This window comes from Danio rerio, chromosome 8 (assembly GCF_049306965.1).
Source record: "Danio rerio strain Tuebingen ecotype United States chromosome 8, GRCz12tu, whole genome shotgun sequence".
Lineage (NCBI taxonomy): Eukaryota > Metazoa > Chordata > Actinopteri > Cypriniformes > Danionidae > Danio > Danio rerio.
In genome coordinates this window covers 25,508,608-25,532,866 of record NC_133183.1, presented here as the reverse complement: position 1 = coordinate 25,532,866, position 24,259 = coordinate 25,508,608, and the positions used below count along the sequence as shown (strand labels likewise).

General features: G+C 32.7%; 1 protein-coding gene across 1 annotated transcript; it reads right to left on the bottom strand.

Moving 5' to 3' along the window:
• Positions 1-206: 206 nt before the first annotated feature.
• On the bottom strand, positions 207-23,184 carry ccdc22 (CCC complex scaffolding subunit CCDC22). Its single transcript, NM_001025485.1, is given in 16 exon segments — positions 207-1,523; positions 3,857-3,931; positions 5,318-5,377; positions 5,743-5,838; positions 5,992-6,099; positions 6,488-6,589; positions 8,705-8,821; positions 8,980-9,099; positions 10,812-11,003; positions 12,351-12,563; positions 17,429-17,598; positions 17,804-17,888; positions 19,641-19,747; positions 20,903-21,035; positions 22,492-22,669; positions 22,803-23,184. Coding segments are annotated over 16 exon segments (1,920 nt in total). The 5' UTR covers positions 22,853-23,184; the 3' UTR covers positions 207-1,409.
• Positions 23,185-24,259: the final 1,075 nt, after the last annotated feature.

The following is a 24,259-nucleotide window of genomic DNA, read 5'->3' as shown; positions in this document are numbered from 1 at the left end:
ATTCCTAAACTTAATTGCAACTATGATTACAGAAAACAGGGAAAACAAAAACCACACGCCAAACACGTAAACGCAGATGGAACGTGTGGTTTTGGGACATTTTTGTGTGGAAAAAAATGGTCGTTATCACCTTTTACATCAAAAGAAGATTTCAACACATGGCCCACGTGACAAACAAGTGTGTGTGTGTGTGTGTGTTTACCCCATTTAGGCCTATGATTTTATTGCTTTTACTTTTTAAAAAGTTTCTTAAAGTAACATTTATATTAGATAGGAGTGTAATGTAAATGAGAAATATTTTGTCAAATAAGTTAATAACTTCCCAAGGACAGCAAGTGGAAAAATTAACATGTTTTCATATATAAAATCTGATTTGTGGTAAACCACAAAACATTCCTTTTGATGTAGATTCTGTATCTTTACTTTCTCCCAAATTGAGCAGCACCACTCAAATAATTACAGTAAACAACATCTTGACAAACTGAATGGTCAAATATCTACATTCTAAAGTCAAAACCTCATTCCTGATGCTAAATCAGAGATAGATGATTCCTCAGGAAGTTAGTCTGTCCTCAAGAAAATAACATCCGGTGACAGCTTGGTGAAATAACAGAACATCATGTTCAGAGATTGAGCAGATGCACAGTATACAAGTCATGGTAAATTACAAAACATTCGCTTCCATATAATCTCTAAAATCAAACATTCCAAAGACAGGCATAAACTATGAAAGTCTTGAAAATCATTTTGATTGGGACAATCATCAGTGTTAGTCAATCAGACACTTAAATGTGTTTTCCTACAGACAGTACTTCTTGTGACAGTATAACTTTCAATGATGAATATTTGAACCAAGATCAAAGGATCCATCAGAGCCAAACAAACAGATATGTTATCAAATGAATGCTTTAATACAAAACAGGTAAGCTGTTCATGAGTGTTTTAACTTGTTATCAGCCCACTATCCTCCAAGCACAATCAAACGGTCCGAAACTAGTACGGTTCATGAGAAGTTCAACCCATTTAAATGGACAACAGTCAGAGACCACGGCTAACTTTCAGAATATGGTTATCACTTTATAACAAAGAGGTTTTACCAAGCTGAAGCACCAGTACCGGTCCTTCCCAAATTATTGCAGTCCAAGCTTTTTGTTAAAAAACTGAATCTCATCACAATGATCAGAGTTAGCTTTAACTAATATTTCTTCAAATTTGTGTCATTTTGATGCAAAAAACTCTTGTGTTAAAACCCTCAATAAAGAGCTGAAAGTTGCTGACGTGATGAGGATTATTTCGGATGGAGGGCTGACGCAGATGGAGCCAAACCGTCGTCTCTCGAAGCAGCTCTCATTTCAGCAGGCCAGGGTTTCATTTTCTGGTACCGTCAAACATAGACGGAGAGACAGACCTCAGCCTTCCCGGATCTTGGCAGCAAGAGCTGAGTTCTCCTGACGGATGGCCTTGTAGTCTTCAAGGATCTTCTCTAGATTGCTAACTGTCCTTTTGCCATTTTCAGTCTCAATCTACAAAACAAAAACAAGAGATTCAAAATTGGTGGAAAGAATTTTAACAACTAGGGTGTTGCTACGTGCCTGTATGCTATTCTGGGTGGTTGCTTTCTAGATTGTTGCTACGCAGTTGCTAGTAACCATTATCGCAGTACTAGCATGTTACAGACAGATACTAAGCTAGTTTTCTAAACTAACAGCCAACAGATGGAACGGGTGGTTAACAGGGTACTATAATGACTGAACACTTTTTCAGCAGTATTGGTTCCCTTACGTTTATTAAAAGTGTTATAAACCTTCAAGCAAAAAAAGTGTATACAAAAATGAACTTTGAGTTAAAGCTAACTATTTGAAAACTGGAAAAAAAGCATAAAACCATGCATTTAAAGGGATAGTTCACCTAAAATAGAAAATTTACTTACCATTTACATACCCTTAATGTTTCCAAACTGTGAGGTTCTTTATTATGTTAAACATAGAAGATATTTTGAAGAAAGCTGAAATCATGTAACTATTGATTTCCATAGTAGTAAAACAAACACCTAGGAAGTCAATGGTTACAGGTTTCCAGCATTCTTTATAATATTTTTTTGTGTTCAGCAGAAGAAAGTCAAACAAGTTTGGAACAAGTGAAAGCTGAGTAAATGATGATAATTTTCAGTTTCTGTAAATCTACGCCTTTAATAAGGGAAATAACTAAAATCCCATACTGAATTATAAAATTCAATTAAAATCATTAGAGAAATATAAAAGAGCTCATTTCAAATTGTTTGTAACATCAACAGAAACAATGTATGTAATTTTTTTTTGCTATTTTATATATATACACATACATACATACATATATATATATACATATATACACATATATATATATTATGTTAAATAATACAGTTATTGAAAAAACTTAAGAGACCACTTGAAATTCTTAGATATGAGTTTGAGTAAACGCCAAAGGTTTGCTATATTTAATAAGAGTCTGAGAACATTTTTTACAAATTTCAAGCAAAATTATGTCAATATTAGGCATGGGATTATAACCATTTTCAAGGTATACCGCAATCTAGAAAAGTTAAGGTTTTAAAACAGCCAAAGATATGTGTTCAAAATTTTTTTTTTAATTAAATTGTTTTTTTGTTTTTTTTTAGAACAACAGTATCTCCAGCAGAAAAGATCTCCAAAGATGCCATTTTAAATTGTAAAGAAATCTGTGTGCTTGAAACTAATGAAGACAGCAGAAGTCTTATTTCAGCAGAAATTATTATTATTATTTAGCCTGACACGTTAACTGTTCCAAAACAGTATAAATGTTTCTCAAAAAACTATTTTGTGTTCAAAAGTTTTTGTTTTTAACCTAGACATTTAAAAATATATATATATTTTACAGCAGTAATCACAATACAGTGAAACTGTGATATTTTTTATCCACTTATATTACCAAAGAAGTGGATCTAATTGGATTTGAATTATAACCATTAAATAAAACTTTAAAACATATATTTTTTTTTATTTCATTTATTAAGTTTTTAGTTACAATACTCCTAAAATCATCTGCATAAATGCACAGATTTTTTTTTAAGAAAATTCTAAGCAGAAATGTCCAGAATCTTATACCCCATGAATCTTATAGATTACAGAATCTTACACCCCAGAATCTTATAGCCATTTTATTTCAGAAAATTAAAATTGTTATAATAACAAAATGTTTCTGATTGTTTTAACTGTCCTGAAGTTCAAACATTGGTATTGTGTATTATAAAAATGAATAAAAATATGTCTCAAACCACAGGAGTACTTTTAATATGCAAAAACAAATAATTATAAATAGTAAATTCTGAGAAATTGTGAATTTTTAAGTGTTTAAGTTCTATAGCTGTAAATACATAACACAGCAACTCTGATTGTTATTTTCGGCATGGAATCATGTGCCAAATAGTTTTTTTGCCTGAAGTCTACTATTAAACAATCATTTCATAAGTTTAAATAAAAGAAAAAAAGCATATGCAATCGATTAACACCCTAAGAGTTCACAAGGTTTGTTTTAAAGGTTTATCAGTGAATGTTTAAAATCAATTTCCCAATATATAAATGAATGGTGATATAACTTCCGGAACCAGTTAGTTGAGCTCTATAGTCTGGGCTCATTTAATCATTCTGTCAATGTGGGTCTATAGGAAGTTTTGCTTGTTAGAACTGCAAGTTCAATGAGTTACGAAAGACTTATCACACCAAGTCAGAACAGTCTGAGCATCTGACCTACTTTTCTCACAGTCGAAAAGTGACATGGAGGCATGTTTGTATAAGTCTTGACAAATGAAAGTGCCTCTAAATACTGGTTTGTCTCACACCTGTTCCTCCAGATCTCGGATTTCTCTCATGATGGTTCCTGTGTCCTCGATGGTCTGAATCAACTGAGTGCAGTTCTGGGAGCACAAAAAAGTTAGAATGATGAAAATGAAAAATCTCTTGCAGGAAAAAATGCTAAAAGCATGTAGTCGCTAAAGGCTCTTAACTCTTTTGTGTTTAATATGTTTTAGATGTTAAACAGATGGATTAAAGTACTGCTTATGACTAGAGCCAAAGACTATATAATACACAAGACATGTCGCTAATACAGTTTTAAATGAGGAAAAGTGTAACTTTCAATTTAGTTACTGAAGCCCGCCTACTAGTACTGAGGCCAATCGATGATGGCTATAGACTGACGTTTCTCTAAGGGAGAAGCTGAGACCAGACGCGTGCTTTTATGACAATTTATGTGGTCAACAAACCAACTGGAATCTCAGTGAATAATTGCTTCACAGACATAAGTATATCCACATAAAGCTTAAAATCTCTATTTTTAATTGAACCCATTACACTTGAAAACAAAAGCATTTTAGTTTTGTAATCTGTATAAAACTAACACGAGGTAAAATCAATCCTGTCAAATGCACATCACATGACAGCAACTACTCAAACAGAGTGTCACTGTCACTTCTAGAGGAGATTCTCAGTCAAGACCAAGTTGTTGATTACTTTAGAAGAGTAGCGCGATCTGACAAGGCATTATTCGGAGGATGATAATGTGTAAAACAGCCATAAATGAGGTTGGTGTCGTGATCTTGTTCCTTTTGAGTGCGCATAAGCATTTATCTTGGGCAACCTGAACATTTTTTTTCTGATTTTGTTTGGTTTGAACGTTTAAAACTAGACTTATGACATGGTTGTTGTTCAATCTTATTGGTTTCTCCAAATATGTCATTTAATCGGAAGCTTGGCTAACAGTTTTGGAGAATGTGATGTCTCCCAATCATGCCCACGCATACTGTACTGCCAAAGACGGCACCGAGTGAAATGTCTTGCCTTAAATGGACTTTGCCAGAGTATAAAAAGCCACTGTTGTCTCATGGATTGAGCACATAATGCCTCATGATAGGCCCACACGGAATCTGCCTATCAAATCTTTGTTTACAAAATAAGTGGAGCTAATTGGATTTGCATTGTAAACATTAAATACAAGTAAAAACATTATTTTTTAAAGTTTTTAGTAACGATACACCAAAAATTGTCCACATAAATCCACAGATTTTTTTTACAGAATTCTCAGCAGAAATTGCAAAAAATGTCAGTAGATTCTGTCTGGCCCCACTCATGACACATGACAACAAAGTGTTCAACACAGCGCCTACATTTAGGAATACAATTAATTTATAGACAAAATTATAAAAATTTTATGAAATCAATTAAGACCAGATACATTATCAAAATGCATTATGTATTATGTATATTTATTGGCTAACTTTATCATGATATTCACATACACATACCTCATGTAAAGCAGCCAAATACTTGTAAGATTTGCGGACGGATTCATCTTTCTTGGCGTCCTGTTTTAAAAAAAATTATATAGTATTAAATCTTGAACCTGTTAGAGAGTCTTAGAGTGAGTTTCCATGAAAAAGATTCAACAAGTTATTAATGTCTGATAGCGAACACATTTGAGGTAATCTAAATAATACTAAAAAAACTGATTTCAAGATAGACAGAAATATGGAAGAAGAAAATATTTGATTGATAATTTTACACCGTAACAAAACTGTTATAATATTTTACCATATAGGTGCGATTTGTTTAGTCTTTCATTACATAAAGAGACTTCATAACATTGAATCTTACATACACCAGTCTTTCAAATGGTAGCTTATACACGTTTATTTATTCATTTTTAAAGAACGTAATTCATATGACAGACCTTAAACACCAGTTCATCTGTGACGGCAAATGTTCGGTCCAGTTTCCCCGTCAAGCCGTTAATCTCTTTCTGCAAGTCCTTTGTGTCCGACAAAATCTGCAGGGGGTCGAATAATAAGGTCAGAGGTCAAAAGCCTTCAGAAGGGCTGCGGACTTCAAATGTGAAGCTAATGTCTACAGACACAGGTCATGAACTCAAGATGAAGTATTTTATTGCAGGCTAGATAAAGGGTTGAATTCAATCAGAGACCTTAGTGATTTCCTCCTTCTGTTTCTTTATGTTGCCGACGATCTCTAAGATCCTGATGGTGTAGGCAGAGCGAGACACATCTTTAGACAGCGTTTCAAACTCTGTTAGCTGGGGGAAAAAAAAACATTTTGAGGGGGAGAACTTAAACAATCTGAATGTTAAACCAACACACAATAAATAACTAACTTTACTTCTGAAATGCTTTTTTAGACAACACGTACATTTGTCTGTTTAAATAATATGAGACAATAGGACTGTTTCTGGTGTGTGATTTAAATATTTAAGTGAAGTTTTTTCTTGGACCAATGATATTTGAAGGGGGGTGGGGTTAATCAGGACATAAACTCATTACCATGGAACAGGTGGTTTATTGCACTTAGTTTTGTTTGTGTGGCTGCCTGGTCAGAACATGGTGAAAGTGGTAAATGCATTTCATAAATATTTGAAATGCAGAGCTGAGAGGTAAAATAAATAAATAATCAAAATGTCTCCATACCAGCTGCTTGTACAGGCTTTCCTTCTTTTTGGCCTCCTCGGCAGACTGTCGGATTTTGTCATGCAGGTCTTTGATCTCTGACAGCTTCCTGGAGGACTCAGACTAGGGTGAAAGTTTACATAACAGAAATGCAGACAATAATTTAAAGGTCATAATTTTGGCTTCATGTCTACTACTAAATATACCTTCATCAAAATACTGTGATTAAAATAAAGATACATTCAACAGTGTAATCACAGGCTTTTATACACAACAAAAAATTGGATAACCGTGTTTGTTTTTTGACAAAATACAAGATTGATGACATGGACATCGTTAAATATAATAATATAAATTAAATGTAAAAACACAACTACAGACTAACATATATCATCAATGGCAAGCAGAAGGATGTTAATCATCATTGGGAAACATATATGAATATTATGTAAATTGTTTGTTTTTAAACATGTACTTTTAAATTTTATTACTATTATTATTATTATTGTGTTGTTTTATCATTATTTATTTTTCAATGTTTCAATTCATTATTGTTTCTATTATCTAAAAATTATTTTAGTTACGCAAAAATAATATTATATATTACAGCAGTTCTGTTTGGTTCTCGAATCTGATTGTTTGATATCTGTGAGATATTAAAGTAATATCAGCACTTGTACAGTCTCTTCACCTTTGTGTATTACTCCACCCACACGAACAGCAGGCAGAGGACTACAGTTCAACAATTGCAGCTGTTGGACAATATAATGTACTTTTGACTCTGCCACAAAATTGCATCAGAGACCTCATAATAGGTTTTTAAGGACAAAAATACATTTTTTTCAGCGTAAGTTTCAAACTACAGCTTAACAAATCATTAAAGAACAGGTAAATCACATTCCAAGTCGATCTCTCTTTTTTGTATTTTGTAGTGCTGCATTTACACTATAGTAATTTGGTAGTGTTTGCTCTGCTCTAGGTTTTTCGGGGTTAATTATGCTGATCTCCTGATTGCAACAGAGAAATACTGGGAAATCTCTGTAGATTGATGACATTTTATGCTGTTCCGCCTTATATTCTTGAAATGTCAGCAAAATCAAAATTTGTTGTAACTTTAGACATTATGCTAACAAATTTTTCAAATACTAGCTCTAAAGTGATGTTTGTGTAGTAGCAACTGTTTCTGCTGTTCTGACGCCACCTGCAGATGTGAATGAACGGAACAAGAAAGTAGTTCCTCTGACAAAACGTTTTTTGAAACCATCCATGTTACTTTTTTTATATACACAATTATGCCGTCAAACTGTTGTATAAATGCAATATCACACTTATAGCAGTATACAATATACAGCCATATCATACTGCTAAAAGGGTGATATTACTCATATATATATATATATATATATATATATATATATATATATATATATATATATATAAATAAATAAATATATATATATATATATATATATATATATATATATATATATATATATATATATATATATATATATATATATATAAATAAATAAATATATATATATATATATATATATATATATATATATATATATATATATATATTTTTTTTTTTTTTTTTATTTAATCAAGCTTGAGCTTGAAAAAAAAAAGATTAAACAAAACAATTTTTCTCAATTTTTTTTTACAACAAAAATAAAAGGCAAAAATTACTTGCAAGTATATTAGACGTGTTAAAATAAATAAAAAACTCGCAACAGAAAATAATAATAAAACAGAAAATAAAAAAACTGCCAATTTAAACTGTTAATCAAAACTACATTAGTGATTTACTGATACAACTTTGTGATGCTCTAATTTTTAACATAAAAAATATGTTAAAACATAAAAAAACATAGAAAAATTATATTCCATTATAAATCTTAATTTTTTTTGGAAATAAAATTCTCCAAATTTTAGCAATAAACATATGAATGAATAAGTCAACCCTTCAAGAAAAATTAAAACTGGTCAAATCATTTGGTGAAGCTCTTAAGGATTTGCCCTAAAACTAGATTAAAATTATTAGGAAAAAACAAATAAAATTAAAAATGATGTAATTTTTTTAAATGACTAGTTATTCTCAAACAACATATGTAAGATAAACAAACCAGCCAGTTATTAGCTGATAAACAAGTAACTAAAATGACAGAAAAACCATATCTAGACAGAAGCACATATGACATGTTTTTTTCTATATGGGTGGAGAACACAAGGCACCTCTCTGTTGCTGCACAGCTCTTTTAGCCTGCGGTGCTCATCAATCAACGGGACTCTGTGTTTCTCCCACTGTGAGGCCAACTGAACCACTCGTTTAGAGCTGGACTCCACCAGACTCTACCAAAACACAAACACACACACAGAACAGACAAACACAAACATGCCATCAGTCACAGGCTATTATATGTGCTTTCATTGTGCTCCTCTGTGCTGTTATGCCAGCTTTTACTGTTTTCCTTATGATGGCAGATGTGAACGTGGAATGATTTGTGTACCTGTAATTTGAGCAGGTTGTTTTCAGCGTCAGGAAGAAGGTCAATGGTCTGTCTTTTTATTTTGACTGAATTCTCCCTCTCAGCGTTAGTCACTTCTCTCGTTTGCAGCTCATCTGTCACCTAAAAACAAGAAAAAGTGTCAGCAAAGTTTTTAAAAAAGTAATGCATTTATTTATTACTCATGGAAGAATTTAAAAATTATTTCCTCATGTTAAAGTTGTTACATCATTAATTATGCAATATAAAGTGTGAATTACTATGCATCCAATATAATGTCTATTAGGGCAGCATAATATATATATATATATATATATATATATAAATAAAGTTTCAGCATCGATATTGTAATGTGATCACTCGCAATAGTCACATCACAGGATATATGCAATGTTGAGTTTGCATTGTAATTCATCATTTGCATATCTTTTTGAAGCCTGTAACCTGAAAAGCATTTATGCATAAGAAATTACACCATTTTGTTACCATAACTATGATTGATTCTATTAAATAATTTGTATTTTTATCATTCAGTTAATGTACTTGAATACCGTTAGACTCGCCGCACATGCGATTACAAAAATGCACTGCAAATAGCACAGACCACAAAAATGTGTTAAGGACCCAAACATTTTTATGGAGATGCATTACCACTGGAGAATCATCCCAATCGATCTAACAATATAAGTTCTTTCCAAATAGAGATATTAAGTAATCTGGTAAAATTGTATTTATATTGCAATATAGATCACAAAATTAAAAATATATATATAAATATCGCAATGTTAGAATTTCCAATATCATGCAGCCCTAAAGTCTATGTGTGCATCTCAATCATCTCCCTAGTTGATCAGGGAAACTGCCATTTTGAAAGTTTTCTTAATTATAAAAGACAAGCATAGAACAAGCTAATGGATTACACTTAAAATAATAATAACACTAATTACAACAATAAAATAATATAACAATATATTTTTTACAATTTTAACTAACCAAACAAATAATTGAAAATAAAAATATATAAAGAACAGGACAAACAGGTCACCAGAGAAGCCACATAAAGCTTTTACATAATTCTTACATAATTATGTCCTTTTTAATGACACCTATACAGTTAAATTTTTAACAGAGCTTATAATCCTGTCAGAAATAAAAGTGGGAAACAAGTGTAATGAATAGGACCAGCAGCAAACAAAAGCATATATGGTAGAGCAGCTTTAAGCCCATAATGCTTAGTAAATACCTCACATACTGCCTATAGGGAAACAAAAACGTCATGCTCATTTCCAAGCACTCCAAAGTTGCTTATACACTGATCTGTTTACCTGTATGCAATAACCATTCAGACCAATTCTTATCAAACATATCTACAGTTTGTCCAAGACAAAAAGATCATTTTCTTAATAACAAATATGTTTTTTTGCAATCACTATCCTCTCTTCTTTGGCTCTTCTCTATTTCCTAGTTTTTCCTTTTTTTTTTTACAAGCAACCATGGACATTTTGAAAAGTTATTTGAGCATTAAATGTAGTTCACAATCAAATGGATTTTTAAAATTGATTCATGGCAGAAATATTGTGGGTATATGAAACAATCAACATTTTATATCAATAATGTACTTTAAATAACCTTTAAAAAACTAATGTCTGAAAACATCAGCTCTGCTGTTGTTCATGAAAATGAGTAGTGATGTTGTGCAATGACGATGTCCTCATGTCACCACCAGTGAGCCAAGGTCCTTCCTGTCCTAAACAGTGCCCTAAATTACTTTACACAACCTAATTGTTCACACTGTCAGATCAGGGAACCACTCTAGATTTCTGAGTGGACATTACCTGCTGGATGGACACCGTGAGCTGCTTAATGTCTCCACCCACTTCTTCCATTTGGACGGAGAGTTGTTGCAACTGTTGCTGCAGAGCAGAGAGTTCAGCTTCCTGCTGAGCCTTTAGATCCTCCTCTGACTGCTGAGAGCTGGGGAGAGCACTTGCTGCTGCTGCCATCTGCTGGACGGCTTTCTCCGGTTCCTAAACAAACAGTTAACAGTAAACATTCATTTAGTTTTTTAGTTACAAGCCTAAACATCATAAAACTATGATACAGACTCCAAGGAGGAATAAATAATGTGGATAAAGGATCTTAATAGAACTTGAATATTATAAACCAAAAGACTTTTTACAGGGTTCATACACATTTTTACTTCAAGTAAATTTTCATGACCTAATGTGTATGCAATGTCTATATATACGTGGTAAAAGAAAAACAAGGCATGCTCAAATTTATTACAGCATATCGTAAAACACGAAACAATCTATTTTAGTTTTTATTTATATTTATACCCATGCAAAATTGAATTTGATGATGTTTATACCGCACTAATAATGTGCGAGTATGTGATTGTCCAAGGACAAAAAAAGAAGTAAATAACCTATTTTCAAGCATACAGATATCTGTTTTCCATGACTTTTCCAAAACTTTGTGATTTTTTCTGTTTTTACAAAACTTTTCCAGGTCTGGAAAACATCATGTCAAAATTCCATGACTTTTCCAGGTGTTCCATGACCGTGTGAGCCCTGTTTTTATTTGTCAAAAACCTATTAAGCAGATGTATAAAAAGTAATAATAATTCAAATGAATAAATAATTGTCTTTTGAAAGGATTATTAATAAATGTTAAAGCTGTTTTGTAATGTATTGGTTGGCATAATAAACATCTATTTATTTATTATTTGTGAATAATTAATAATAATAATAATAATAAATGTTTTGAAAGGCCATCATTTATGAGGTTGTACAAGTACATTATTCAGATTAAAAACATTATTATTATGTTTTCAATTATGTTGTTTCTTCTCCATCATCTTTTTATTATTAATATTAATAGTAAAAATAAGAAATTGTTTTGAAAGGCATATTTATATTGATGTATTATAGTCCATTACATTAAAAAGAAAACTAAAATAAAAAGTCAGTACTGTCGAGAAAGCATATTTTAAGGACTATTAATACTATCTACATCTGTCTCTCCCTAGATTACATGACAGTCTACCGACGGGCTGCTATTTTTGCTGTGAGCAACACGTTTACAGTCAGTCAATACATCAAATCAGCACTTTATTTTTACTCAACACAAAAATAGACATTTCTTTTGATGGATCTTTCAGTATGTATTTCTAGAACATTTCAATGCCTAGAAAGCTTAAATAAAAATTTCCCAAAAACTTAAAAGCTAACTGTCCTGTAATTATATTTTATTTTCCATCACATGTATGATATTTTCCATGGCTGAAAGCAGGATTACACAATGTTGGATTTTCCAGTAAGTGCGGGGCTCCTGGCACATCACTGTGTGAGCAAACACTATCTGATATGTACCTGTGTGAAGGTGAACTTCTCAGTGTGGGTGAAACGTGTGCCTTTGGTCAGCACATCTCCTCCAGTGGAGGCTCCACCGAATGACTGCAGCAGCTCTGCGAGGTCAGAAGTGGAGCGCGTGGCTCCGTGTGTGTCTGGACGAGGCTGAGCTGCCGTTCTAAGCTGCTCCTCGATTCGCTTTTGCAGCCGGGCTTTCTTTCGAGATCTGTACTCCTGAAACAACAACAGACAAGAGGTGTTGTCACGATACAGGAACTTCTTTGAACTTTGAAACAATAGCAATTGATGTTTGATAACATTTTTGGTACCACTGAGAATTTGTCACAGCATAAACATATATAGTTGAGGGCAAAATTATCAGCCATCCTGTGAATTATTTCTTCTTTTTCAAACATTTCTCAGGTGATATGTAAAGAAGTAATTTAATTTTCACAGCATTTCAGATTATATTTTATTTTGGCCGGAATAAAAGCTGATTTTTTTTTTATTTTAAAAATAAAAGGTCAATATAATTACCCCCCTTAAGCAGTATTGTTTTTAAATTCGATAACAAACCATTGTTTTACAATGACCTGCCTAATTTGCCTAATTAGGCTAATTACCCTAGTTAAGCCTTTAAATTGCACTTTAAGCTGAATACTACCATCTTAAAAATATCTAGTCAAACAATAATATGTACTGTCATCATTGCAAAGATAATAGAAATCAGTTATTAGAAATGAGTTATAAATTTATCATGTTAAGAAATATCCTTCTATCCTTTAAACAGAACTTGGGGAAAAATTAAATAATTAATTTAACAGGAGGGCTAACAACTCTAACTTCAACTATATATATACAACAATATTTATGCACGTTTTTAATTCTATATAAAAAGGTAAAAGAATTAATATTTTCATTAATTGTCTGTTCAGGAGAGTTAAAAAAAGTTATAAAAGAATCAGGATTAAAAAAAGGAGTAATATAAAATATTTGTATAGTGCATCATTTTGAACCATGTAGCTTTCTAATAAATTACATAATTCTTCATTCTAATTTCAACATTACAGTAGTAACTGTGATAAACAAATAGGAAAATTACCACAAATAAGACAAAAAAATACAATAGAGGTAATATATGGATGAAAACAGCACGCATCATTCTTCATTTAAGAAAGTTGAGAAGAAAATATGATTCTATTCACCACTAGGGCATTATTGAGTAAACTGCTATCTTGTATTTGTAACGTTTTACCATATTATACTTGTAGTTAAAGTACACTAAATTCTTATAAATTACATGTAATTGTTCCTACAGTATGTACGAAGTCTGATAAAACCACATCTTTCTCCTTTGGTCTGACATTATGGAATAAAATTAGTGTAATTGTGTTAGAAACAATTCCTTCTCTAAATATTTGTAAAAAATCTTTTGAAGTCTTGTGTCTGTGTGTCTAATTTTGTATCTAAATCTTTTTGTGCTGCCATTTTGGCCAGGACCCAGTTCTCAATTCATAATTTCTGATAAAATAAAGAATAAATAAAAATATAAATGTAGTTTTTAAATGTAATATTTAATTTAATTCAATTTAATTTAGCAACTTGGATATGTTAAAATTTGTAGGTGAGTAAATTTACATATCAAAACTTGTCGGAAATGTGGCTGGCCATTTTACATATTTCATTTTTTAAAAAGGAATTCTGCTACTCGTATGCTTCCATAATCTTACGGTGAATTATTATTTTGTTACTGATTATTTGACACACATTTTGCTCATCTGTTTTAAAACATTTTTTAAGATATCAAGAGATGTACTAAAATTATAAGAGGACATTCTCTATTGCATTTGCTATTAACCTTTAAACAAGCATTGAAGATCACAGTATCAACAGCCAAAAGAGTGAATGTAACCTCTGGGTAAATAGACAAAGTGAAATTGTGGTGTGCTGTAACGTCATGACAAACTGCTTCAAGTGACTGAATAAGAGAGTAGCTGAGTGAGTAACAGGAGATGCAGACATTGGAGAGAGATAGAGAGAGAGAGAGAAAGAGAGAGCGAAAGAGAGAGAGAGAGAGAGAGAGAGAGAGAGAGAGAGAGAGCGAAAGAGAGAGAGAGAACATTACTAGTCAGAAACATTGTTACAAACCATCTGAATGAACGCAAATGTACAGTTGCAGATTGTATTGTATTTTGTTATAATAATATTTTTTTCATTATATTTTTTAATTCTCATATTAGTCCTTTTTATTATTTTTGTATATATTTATCAAAATTTTAATTGTTTGTTTGGATGTATGTATTATATAATAAACCCATAGGGATTTTATTAATTGTTTATGTAATCAGCAATATTTTACAAGTCATGCCAAAAAGCCCTGCTTAATTATTAAATTAAATTAAATTAAATCCAATAATTTCTAAAATTCTGACTTCTATAAAAAAACTTTTGATGACATAAGAGACACTAGTGAGTTCAACAGACCGACAACAAGGCACCAAAATGATGAAAAATCCCCATCTCCAAGAGAAGACTTTAAATCAAATTCTTGTTAACATAATCATAACATGTTACTACCAGGTGGAAACAGCAATGCTTCTTAAAAATACATGCCGGACCCTTGGAGGGCGTCTAGGGGTCAGACAATAGTGCAGTGTGAATTGGAGGGCAGGTGAGGTGAGAATGTGGTACTGGGATGCGAGAGGGCAGCAGTACACTCACAGCACACATACATGCTGAATATCACACCACTGTGAAAGACATCTATGTGCTCCATCCTCGTGTTGATACATGCCTTTACCATAGAGACGCCATCAAGAAGAGCAGAACGGCAGCAAAAATATTTACATGCTTGTGTTACTGTTATTATCAAGACGGGGAGCCTAGACGTCGTGCTCAGAGAGACGTCATGCTGAGGTTGAATGAATTAAAGATCAATTTAAATTTAAAAGCTGCCAATTTATTAAGCTATTGTTATACTACATATATCATTACTATTACAATATAATATTATTATATATACGTTTAATATAATGCTTTAATGGGAAATAAGCACTCAGACTTTCAATTTTCAGTGAGCTAGTTCAAGCACTTCCGGTGAATTCATACCGGTGGTCATACCATTACAAAATAGCGGGGTTTAAGATCTGATTTTTTTCTAAATATCTATGATCTTAAGTGTCTGAATGATATACGATAAATAAATGGTCCTCAGATCAGACAAGAAGCACTGACTTAAATTCCATTGTAAAAAATATAATTTTCCACAGGATTTTCAATGGAGTTTCTACGCTCGCCTGCTGCTCCTGATAGCGCTTGCGTGTAAACTCAATTTATGTTTGAACAACTAAATTAATACTTAAGTCTAGTAAAATGATTGTAACTGAATTACATTACATTCAGATGAACCTTTCGCCGGAAGTTTTTTTCGTGGCTGAAAAAAACTAGCTATGCATATACCCCATTAAAAAAATGATATGATACATATTGTAAAACTTGATACTTGTCATACTGACCTAGTTTGGATTGCATTTACAATCACATATTTTACATTGTCTACGCTTAAAAATATAGAGCTTAAAATATGCCAAAACAATCTGAATTTGAATTGTGTTCATTTGAATTATTAACAATTGTAAATTAATAAAATTGAATATTATATGCCATTAAAAATGGTTTTGAATTTCTTTATTTGTATTTCTTTCATAACTTGAATATAGAATATCTAAATTTTAATACAACTGAACTTTTATGGCAGATTTTTATACTGACTTTTGGTGATCATCTACTCTTCCTTGTTGATGACCCCTGACCTACTTTCTGTGCTATCTAAGTTTCTGGTTTTGAATTTTAGAATATTAAATTTGATGTTATGAATTTTTTCATCTTGGACACTTGAAACTGTATTTGTACTAACTTGATATCTGCATTCTAGGAATTCAGAAAAAAAAAAATTTGAAAAAAAATGAAGTTAGAAAAAACGCCTTTAAAAACCTGCCTTAAATTCAGTGGTCTTAAATGTCAGATCTTCAATATTCAAGTTAAGAAATTCTATTTCAAAAACATTTTAATGGCGTATAAATGTTCAGATTTATAAAACTACAATTGTTAATAATTCAAATGAACACTATTCAAATTCAGATTGTTTTGGCATATTTTAAGCTCTATATTAAAAAAATAAAGAAAATAAACCTGAAGGTTTTTGCCGTTTTGACCAAAGTAAGTGTAGTAAACAGTATAATACACTGTTTAATACATACATATTTATCATTTCAATTGCAAAAATGCATATTATCTATAAACATTTCAGCACTGATATTATGAATAAGAAATATTAATAATTCATGACTACATATTTATATGCACTGAGGGCAACATAAGATAATGCATGATGACTGATTTTAATTAACTTTATAATGAAATGTTCATACAAAGAGTTTTGCAGTGAGTTAACTCAAAATTTTAAATTCTGTCATCAGTTGTTCAAGTTATTTTAAGTTCTCCTAAAAGTAAAATTATTTTACCCACCTTATTTTCTCACCCCCATGTAATTCAAAAACACACCTGACTTTTATTTTACATTGTAACAAATTTAAAAAAAATCTAATGGGCTGACAAACCTGTAAGTAACTATATGTAAAGTAAAATTGTTCGAAGACTTAATTAACAAAAAGTTTGTCATTGGTGACAGAAACAAATCTAAAAAATAATTATAAATATTACACTTTATTTACTTATAAGTTTAAACTATTTAGGGTGGCCACAGTGAAATTAACCGCCAATTACTCTGCCATATGTTTTACGTGGCAATGCCCTTCCAGCTGCATAATATAGATATAGATTATAAAAAAGTAGGATTATAAAAATAAGTTAGAGTTACATAAATTAAAACGAAAACCAAAATATATTTTTGAATGAAAAGAAAAAATAAATTGAAAATAATAGAAATACTATAATATAAAAATAATCCCAAAACAACTAAGCCTTGAAGAACCAAGACGGATGACAAGATGCCTGAACAATAACTTAAAATAGTAATGGCAGATTTTAATTTTTGGTTTGAAATCTCCATTTCAAACTGAAGGTGGAATTAGAAAAACCTCTGGTGTGAGTCTGGATAGGAGGCCTTGGCTGTTCCATTCACTCTCCCATTCTTGGGCGGCACTGAGTTCAGAGATGTGGTTCTCCAGGAGGGATGCTGGCACTGAGGCAGGCTGGGAAGGCTGGGCGGTCACAGGCAACAAATAATTCCTCCAGTATTCTTGCACCTCTGAGAGAATTCACAAAGAACATCAAAACCCTACTAATGTTAGATGGATGAATCATAAGAGCTGAATTTGTTTTTTGTCAGATTCCTCAACGGGGTAGTCACACTTCAGGGGCAAGTGCCAACAAGGACAATACCACAACGTAGAAGACATATCACAGCAAATCTATAGGGGCTTGTTGGGTTAATCAAGTAAAAATGAGCTTGCCTTTTGGCTGTTTCCTGGAAGAGACCTTCAGTGAACATGGGAGGCTCAGCGGCTGGGCGTGGAAACTGTGGCAGGGGCCAGAACTCTAAAATTACATTCACATACACATGTCATTCAGTTAGTTAGCATGGAAGATGCTTCTGTACCTCTGTAACAGAACATGTGTTATTCTTGAAAATCTCACGTCTCATTTACGTAACCATTCAGTTTCTGAGATCATAATAGATGACTTGTTGAATGCATAAATTCGGTATGAATAAAAGCAAAAAAAAAATACAAATAAATAAATACATCAATAAATGTTTTTTTTTTTAAAAACTTCCCCGTTTCAATGTTTTGTTTTTTTGTCCTTAAAGTTTTCAAGTTGATGTAATTATACCACTGGACAAACATGGTGATATATTTACACTACCAGATAAAAGTCCTGTCGTCGATCCCAGTTGTAAGAGCAAAAAATAACTTAACTTCTCGTTATTTATTTGGAAAAGTAGCAGTTGAACTGTCATCTGTTGAACTGCATCCCAATCATTACAAATTCTGAAGACCACCTATTGAAACCCACATGGACCCAAAATTCTCACAAAAATTAGTCAAGTTTGGTTAAGATAAAATCTTGGTTTGGGGTTACATTCAGTATGGGGCCGTGCAAGAGATTTGTATAGTGAATGGCAACATCAACAGCCTGAGGTATCAAGACATTTGTGCTGCCCATTACATTACAAACCACAGGAGAGGGCAAATTCTTCAGCTGGATAAAGCTCCTTCTCATACTATAGACTCCACATCAAAGCTCCTGAAAGGTCAAAGTGCTCCAGCCCAGTCACCAGACATGAACATTATTGAGCATGTCTGGGTAAGATGGAGGAGGCATTGAAGATGATCCCAAAGAATCTTGATGAACTCTGGGAGTCCTGCAAGAACGCTTTCTTTGCCATTCCAGAAGACTTTATTAATGAGTTATTTGAGTCATTGCAGAGATGTATAGATGCAGTCATCCAAGCCCATGGGAATCATACACAATATTCATTCTTTTTGCACTGCACCATATTCTATACTGTGCATTATTTCTGTTAAGTGACAAGACTTTTAAGCAAAGTCAGATCTTACTGTCATAAATAAATAATTAAAATTCAAGGCATCATATTTTATTTTGGTAAAATAAGTGTAATCTAGAGGCCTTTGCCTTTCGTATAAGCCACTTCTGATACTAACTGATCAACTAAAAGTCAAGTTATTACCTGTTGTTCAAAAAACTTGGATAGGTGACAAGACTTTTGTCAGGTAGTGTATAGACACACACTATATAGACCAATGCAAAATTCTCAGTTTCTCAGGATTGTATAATTACATTTGTGTAATGCATATTACATGTTTAATTATGATGACATTTCTTCAAAATGTAAAACAAAACCCTTGTTGTCTAGCTGTCTTTTCAATTAAACGCTGCCATTTTTAGCCATGTTATATTCATTGTTTATACAGGTTTACTTTAACCAATTTTTTAATTAGAGATGATTTGGAAAATCCCTATTTGGTGGAGTAACCCTGATTGTTAATCCCAACAATGAAAACATTTGTTATTCTGATCATATGGCGCTTTAAAAAAGAATAATGGGGTTAGCAGAATTATGTGGTCAATTAATGCGTTACCATAGCTGTAACTACAGTAGTCAACATTTTTTTATTTATTTTTTTTGATTGACTTTGAATGTTGACTACTGTAAAATTATAAATATAAATATTACTACAGTGAATTACTAGTATGTATTTTATGAGAATTTTGCATTTAAAAGATGTTCATACATTAGTTTGAGCACTGAATTTCAAGTTTATATACCTGTGTTTTGCGATGAACAGGAAGTCTACAGGTCGGTGGAAGCCAAGGCACTGACAACTGCGCTTTAATTTGAGCAGCGATGGCTCTCTGCAACAGCACAGACTTTCCTGAGAGAGGAGGGATAAATGTAGACTATTGTCAGAAAATAGTCTCATTATTCAGATTCATTTAATTCAATAATCAGAACAAAAACATGTGATGGCTCAAACATAGGCAAGCAAACTACTCTGAAAAAACAAAGTAAAAATCAAAATGCGTTTGCTTTAGTGAGTCTGAACCGGTATCCAGCTGTCTTTCTAATTACATTAACAAGTTATTAACTAAAGTTGACTTTGAATTCTTTCCAAGATAATAAAACATATTAAGCAATCAAAAGTGTTGAAATAATATAGGATAATTAGGGGGTATAAATAATTTCTAGTTTATTGAAGAATGCTGGGAATAATGCTGGGCGCTTAAAGCTCTTATATTAACACCCTAGTTAATCACATCACAAACCACACCACTTCATTATAATTACACAAGCAGAAATTCATTACTGATGTTAGATAATAATACCATTTAAACTGAGGCGAATCATTGCAAATCTCTATAACACAATTTATTATAGCAAAGAAAAGATTGTGAACATTAATTTAAAAAATACTCAATCATGTTGACTCCTGTTGGTTGAAATTTGTCCAGTGGTTAATAAAAATACAACATTGTCATATTGATTAAAAAGAAATTGAACTTAAAATTAGTATTTATAAACTTAGCAATCGATTTAAACTCTAAGAAGTCAAAACTGTGTGATGATAACTTGAGATATTAACTGCAGGAAATATTTTGGCAGGCAAAAAAAAACTTTATTTTTCCTAGCGGAAAAAAGGGGCTTTGATACCAGCAGATGTAAATTTAAATGTTACAATGTGTATTGTAACTGGTAGATGAATAAATATTCTGCACTGAAAAAGAAATAGTGACAGATCTTTCACTATTCTAAAATGGTTAATTGCAAAAGAAGAATATACATGATTTAGTGGTCAGACACAGGCATATCTGAAGGTCAATTTGAAGAAAGCACTAAATGACTGAAGAAGACCAGTAAATGTCACGAGTGAAGTCTGACGTTAGTGGAAAATCTAATTATTTTTAGCTGATTACATTTATGGGCTTTAAAAAAAGATGAAGCAGAAGAAAAAGAAATACATGTATGAATTTCATATTAATATCAGAGTATATGCCAAGCATGCTAGTGTAAAAACAGTATTTAAAAGTACCTGCAGGCTGGTCTGAGGCCTCTGCACTCTCTCTGGGCAGCCTCTCAACCAGAAACATGAACAAAGAGCGTATCTCTGGTTCATTGCTGTAGAGAAATGTCTGGTAGCCAATTTCTCCTTTAAATCCAACATCCTAAGCATAAAAGGCAAAGACATAAGCACAAAGTCAAAAAAATTGATTTGATGTGGTAATAGTTATTAATGTAGGCATATTTACTTCTTATCAGTGCAATCTCATGTATAAGAAAAATATATAAAAATCTGCCTTTTAATCTGGGTTAATCTAGTTTGAGTTATGTACAACTAAATGGCATTTTACTGGTGATGACTAATACAAATTTAATTTTTATTAATTTTTACATTAGAAATTTTGTATTGTGTGTATTGTATTGTGTCAGTTAAACCAAAAGATTCATGATCATGGCTAAATCAACAGAACCTGGCTTACATATAGAACCCATAAATATATTAGAAATTATACATCTGTAGTTTTTCTTCTTTATATAACATTTGTGAGCCTTTTTTAATGGAATATTTTCCCCTTGCCCCATTATTTCCAACCCAAGTAGAGTTGATGCAATTGATGAATATTTATTTAGAGCAGGGCTGCCATGGTATTTTAGGTTTTTAAATGATTTATTTATATAAATGGCAAATGTGAAATTGTCAGATGTCTCTGTGACGCTGCAAATGAAATCCCCCTACGGAGACTCAAAGATAACTAACTAACTAGAGGGACACCTGCCTGTATCTGAAGTCCAAATGACGGTGTTATAGTGTTGACATTCATAGTAGATTAAAATTATCTTGTAGGTAAACAATGGACTTTTAAAAAAAAATTAACAAGGGTGGTTTTGCGATTAATAATTCATAATTGAATCAATCTGCTGAGCTTTTATTCAGATGACATTTGTGACCTTTTTTTCTGGAACATTTTACCCATGCCCTATTATTTCCAACCAAAGCAGTCTCATAATTGCCTAGCAGAGTTGATGCAGTTGATGGCCCGTATACTTGATATTTATTTAGAGTAGGTCTTCTAAGGTACTTAAGGATTTGAAATGATTTATTTAAACAAATGCCAAATGTGAAGTTGTCAGATGTCTATGTGAGTGTAAGCTGCAAATGAACCAACCCCCCCCCCCCCCCCCCCCCCCCCCCAAAAAAAAAGTTAACCAACTAACTAGAGGGAAGCCTGTCTAGTAATACTACTTATGAGACAAAATGACAAATATTATCCATTACTGATATAATTGAAACAATGTTATAATAATAAACATTCATTTTCTTGTGTCACATATAAATGTCATCTGAATGATTCATTCATTCATGAATTATCATTTGCAAAAAAAATCTACTAATATTTCATCAAATGTTTAAAAAATTCTTTATTTACCTAAAAGATGATATTAATCTACTATGAATGTCGATAGACTCTATACAATAACACCATCGTTCAGACTTACAAAGAGCAGAGCTGATTCACCACCAGTAATGCATTTTCAATGATTATCAGCTGACAGTCAGATGTGAGGGGTCAAGATGACTCAGGCACACAGAATGACATCTAGGCTTCGTGTGTCTCTCACCTGACAGGCCTGTGCCAGGCTCATGCCCAGTCTGAAGCGGGCAGACATGCCAGGGGGCAGCGAGTGGGACAAGCCATTGCCCACTGCTGGGTCGATCACCCGAAGGCATCTGACCACCGCCTCCACGATCAGCTCACTGGTGAACTGCTTCACACTCTGAACATCCTCGTCAATGTCTCTGGAAGAGCACAAACACAAATATGTCAACATAAAATAACTTTATTCCGTCCAAAGATACAAATCAGTCCACTGAGGCACAGAGGAAATGACTTGTCACAACTGAAGGGACCTGTTAGATCTGAGATACTTACGTGCCCGCTTGTCTTAGAGAGTGAATTAAAATCCTATCGACTTCTTCCATCACGGAACGAGATCAGATAAAGCTGCTCGACTGTCTTCCGTAGCAATATTAAAGCCCCACCGCGGACAAGGCAAATGAATATCATAAGGCTTCAGCAAACCCCCAGCATCGCTTTCACTACAGCCTGTGCAGGTCTGCAAACCAGGACGACCGTTCGGCTGCCATGGCTACATTTCAAAACGCAGTGTCAAACGAGCCGTTTAGTACTTTTCACCGCATTCTTTAGCAAAAACGGAGTGTCAAAATAATAGCTTTTTTCAGTCTGTCTCTTCAATATCAGCTTTTTCTGGAGAGGAAGTCATTACCTAGGAGTGTCCGACGCAGTGTATCATGGGACGTGGAGTTTTAGAGCTTTGAGACAGCAGTACTGGACTACTCATTTAAAACTCGAGTTCCCGACAGGCAGAGCGCGTTTTGATCTCGTGACGAGAGCGACGCGTAAGCACGTGCGCTGTCCAGGACCAAAGTGAAATGTTTGAGATGTTTTTGTAGGGCTTGAGAGAAAATCAGATGATTCAGATCATAACAGTCGTATTAGTGACACATGCTTGATCAGAAAGCAGAAGCTAATTATAAACTAATATTATTAGTGTGGAATTTCAGTACAAGACTAAGCTGTGTTTAGACGATTCGAGACATGGATATGAGTATAATGATTTATAGTAGTTAATCTTTAAGGAGCCAAGTAAAACGATAACTATTAAGACTTTTTTTTAATCCACAGCGTCCTTTAATATGCTGTTCTTACAGCACTATTAATTTAGCTACAAATCTGCAGTGTTTAAATAATTTATTGTTGACTGACTTGTCTTCATTCCTTAGAATAGTCCATATTTTTCTATTTTTTTTTTACTTGTTTTATGTATTTAAATGTATTAAATCATTACAAAAATGTATGTTTGTTACTTGATTCACTTTGATCAATACAGGTTTATAAAAAATGCTAAAGTCTAACATTGTTATTTATTTACAACATCTTCTAAAGACAGATGTTGCTTCTTTAACCCAGGACTGAAATGTAAGTATTTTCAGTCACTTCTTGCCCTAAAGCACAGTTCAAGCACACAACATATGGTGATTTATCATGTGACATAGCACCAATACATTTTGGATCACCAAGGTCAGTTTTACTCAATGCGTTCACACATCATCATATGTGCAGAGTTACTGTTTCAGTGTGTTAAGTCATACGCTTTGGTTATTTAAATAGAGATTGAAATTATGATATTGTAACAGTGTTTTCATTTCCTACACCCCAGACATTTGCCTTTTGTGTTCCCAGGAGTTGCACATGCGTGTATAAATAATGACTGAATTATCACTTTTGAATGAACTTAACTTTTAAGACAACTTTTTCTTTGTTTTGCAGTTAAACATTAACAATAAGTTTAGTAAAACAGACATTAA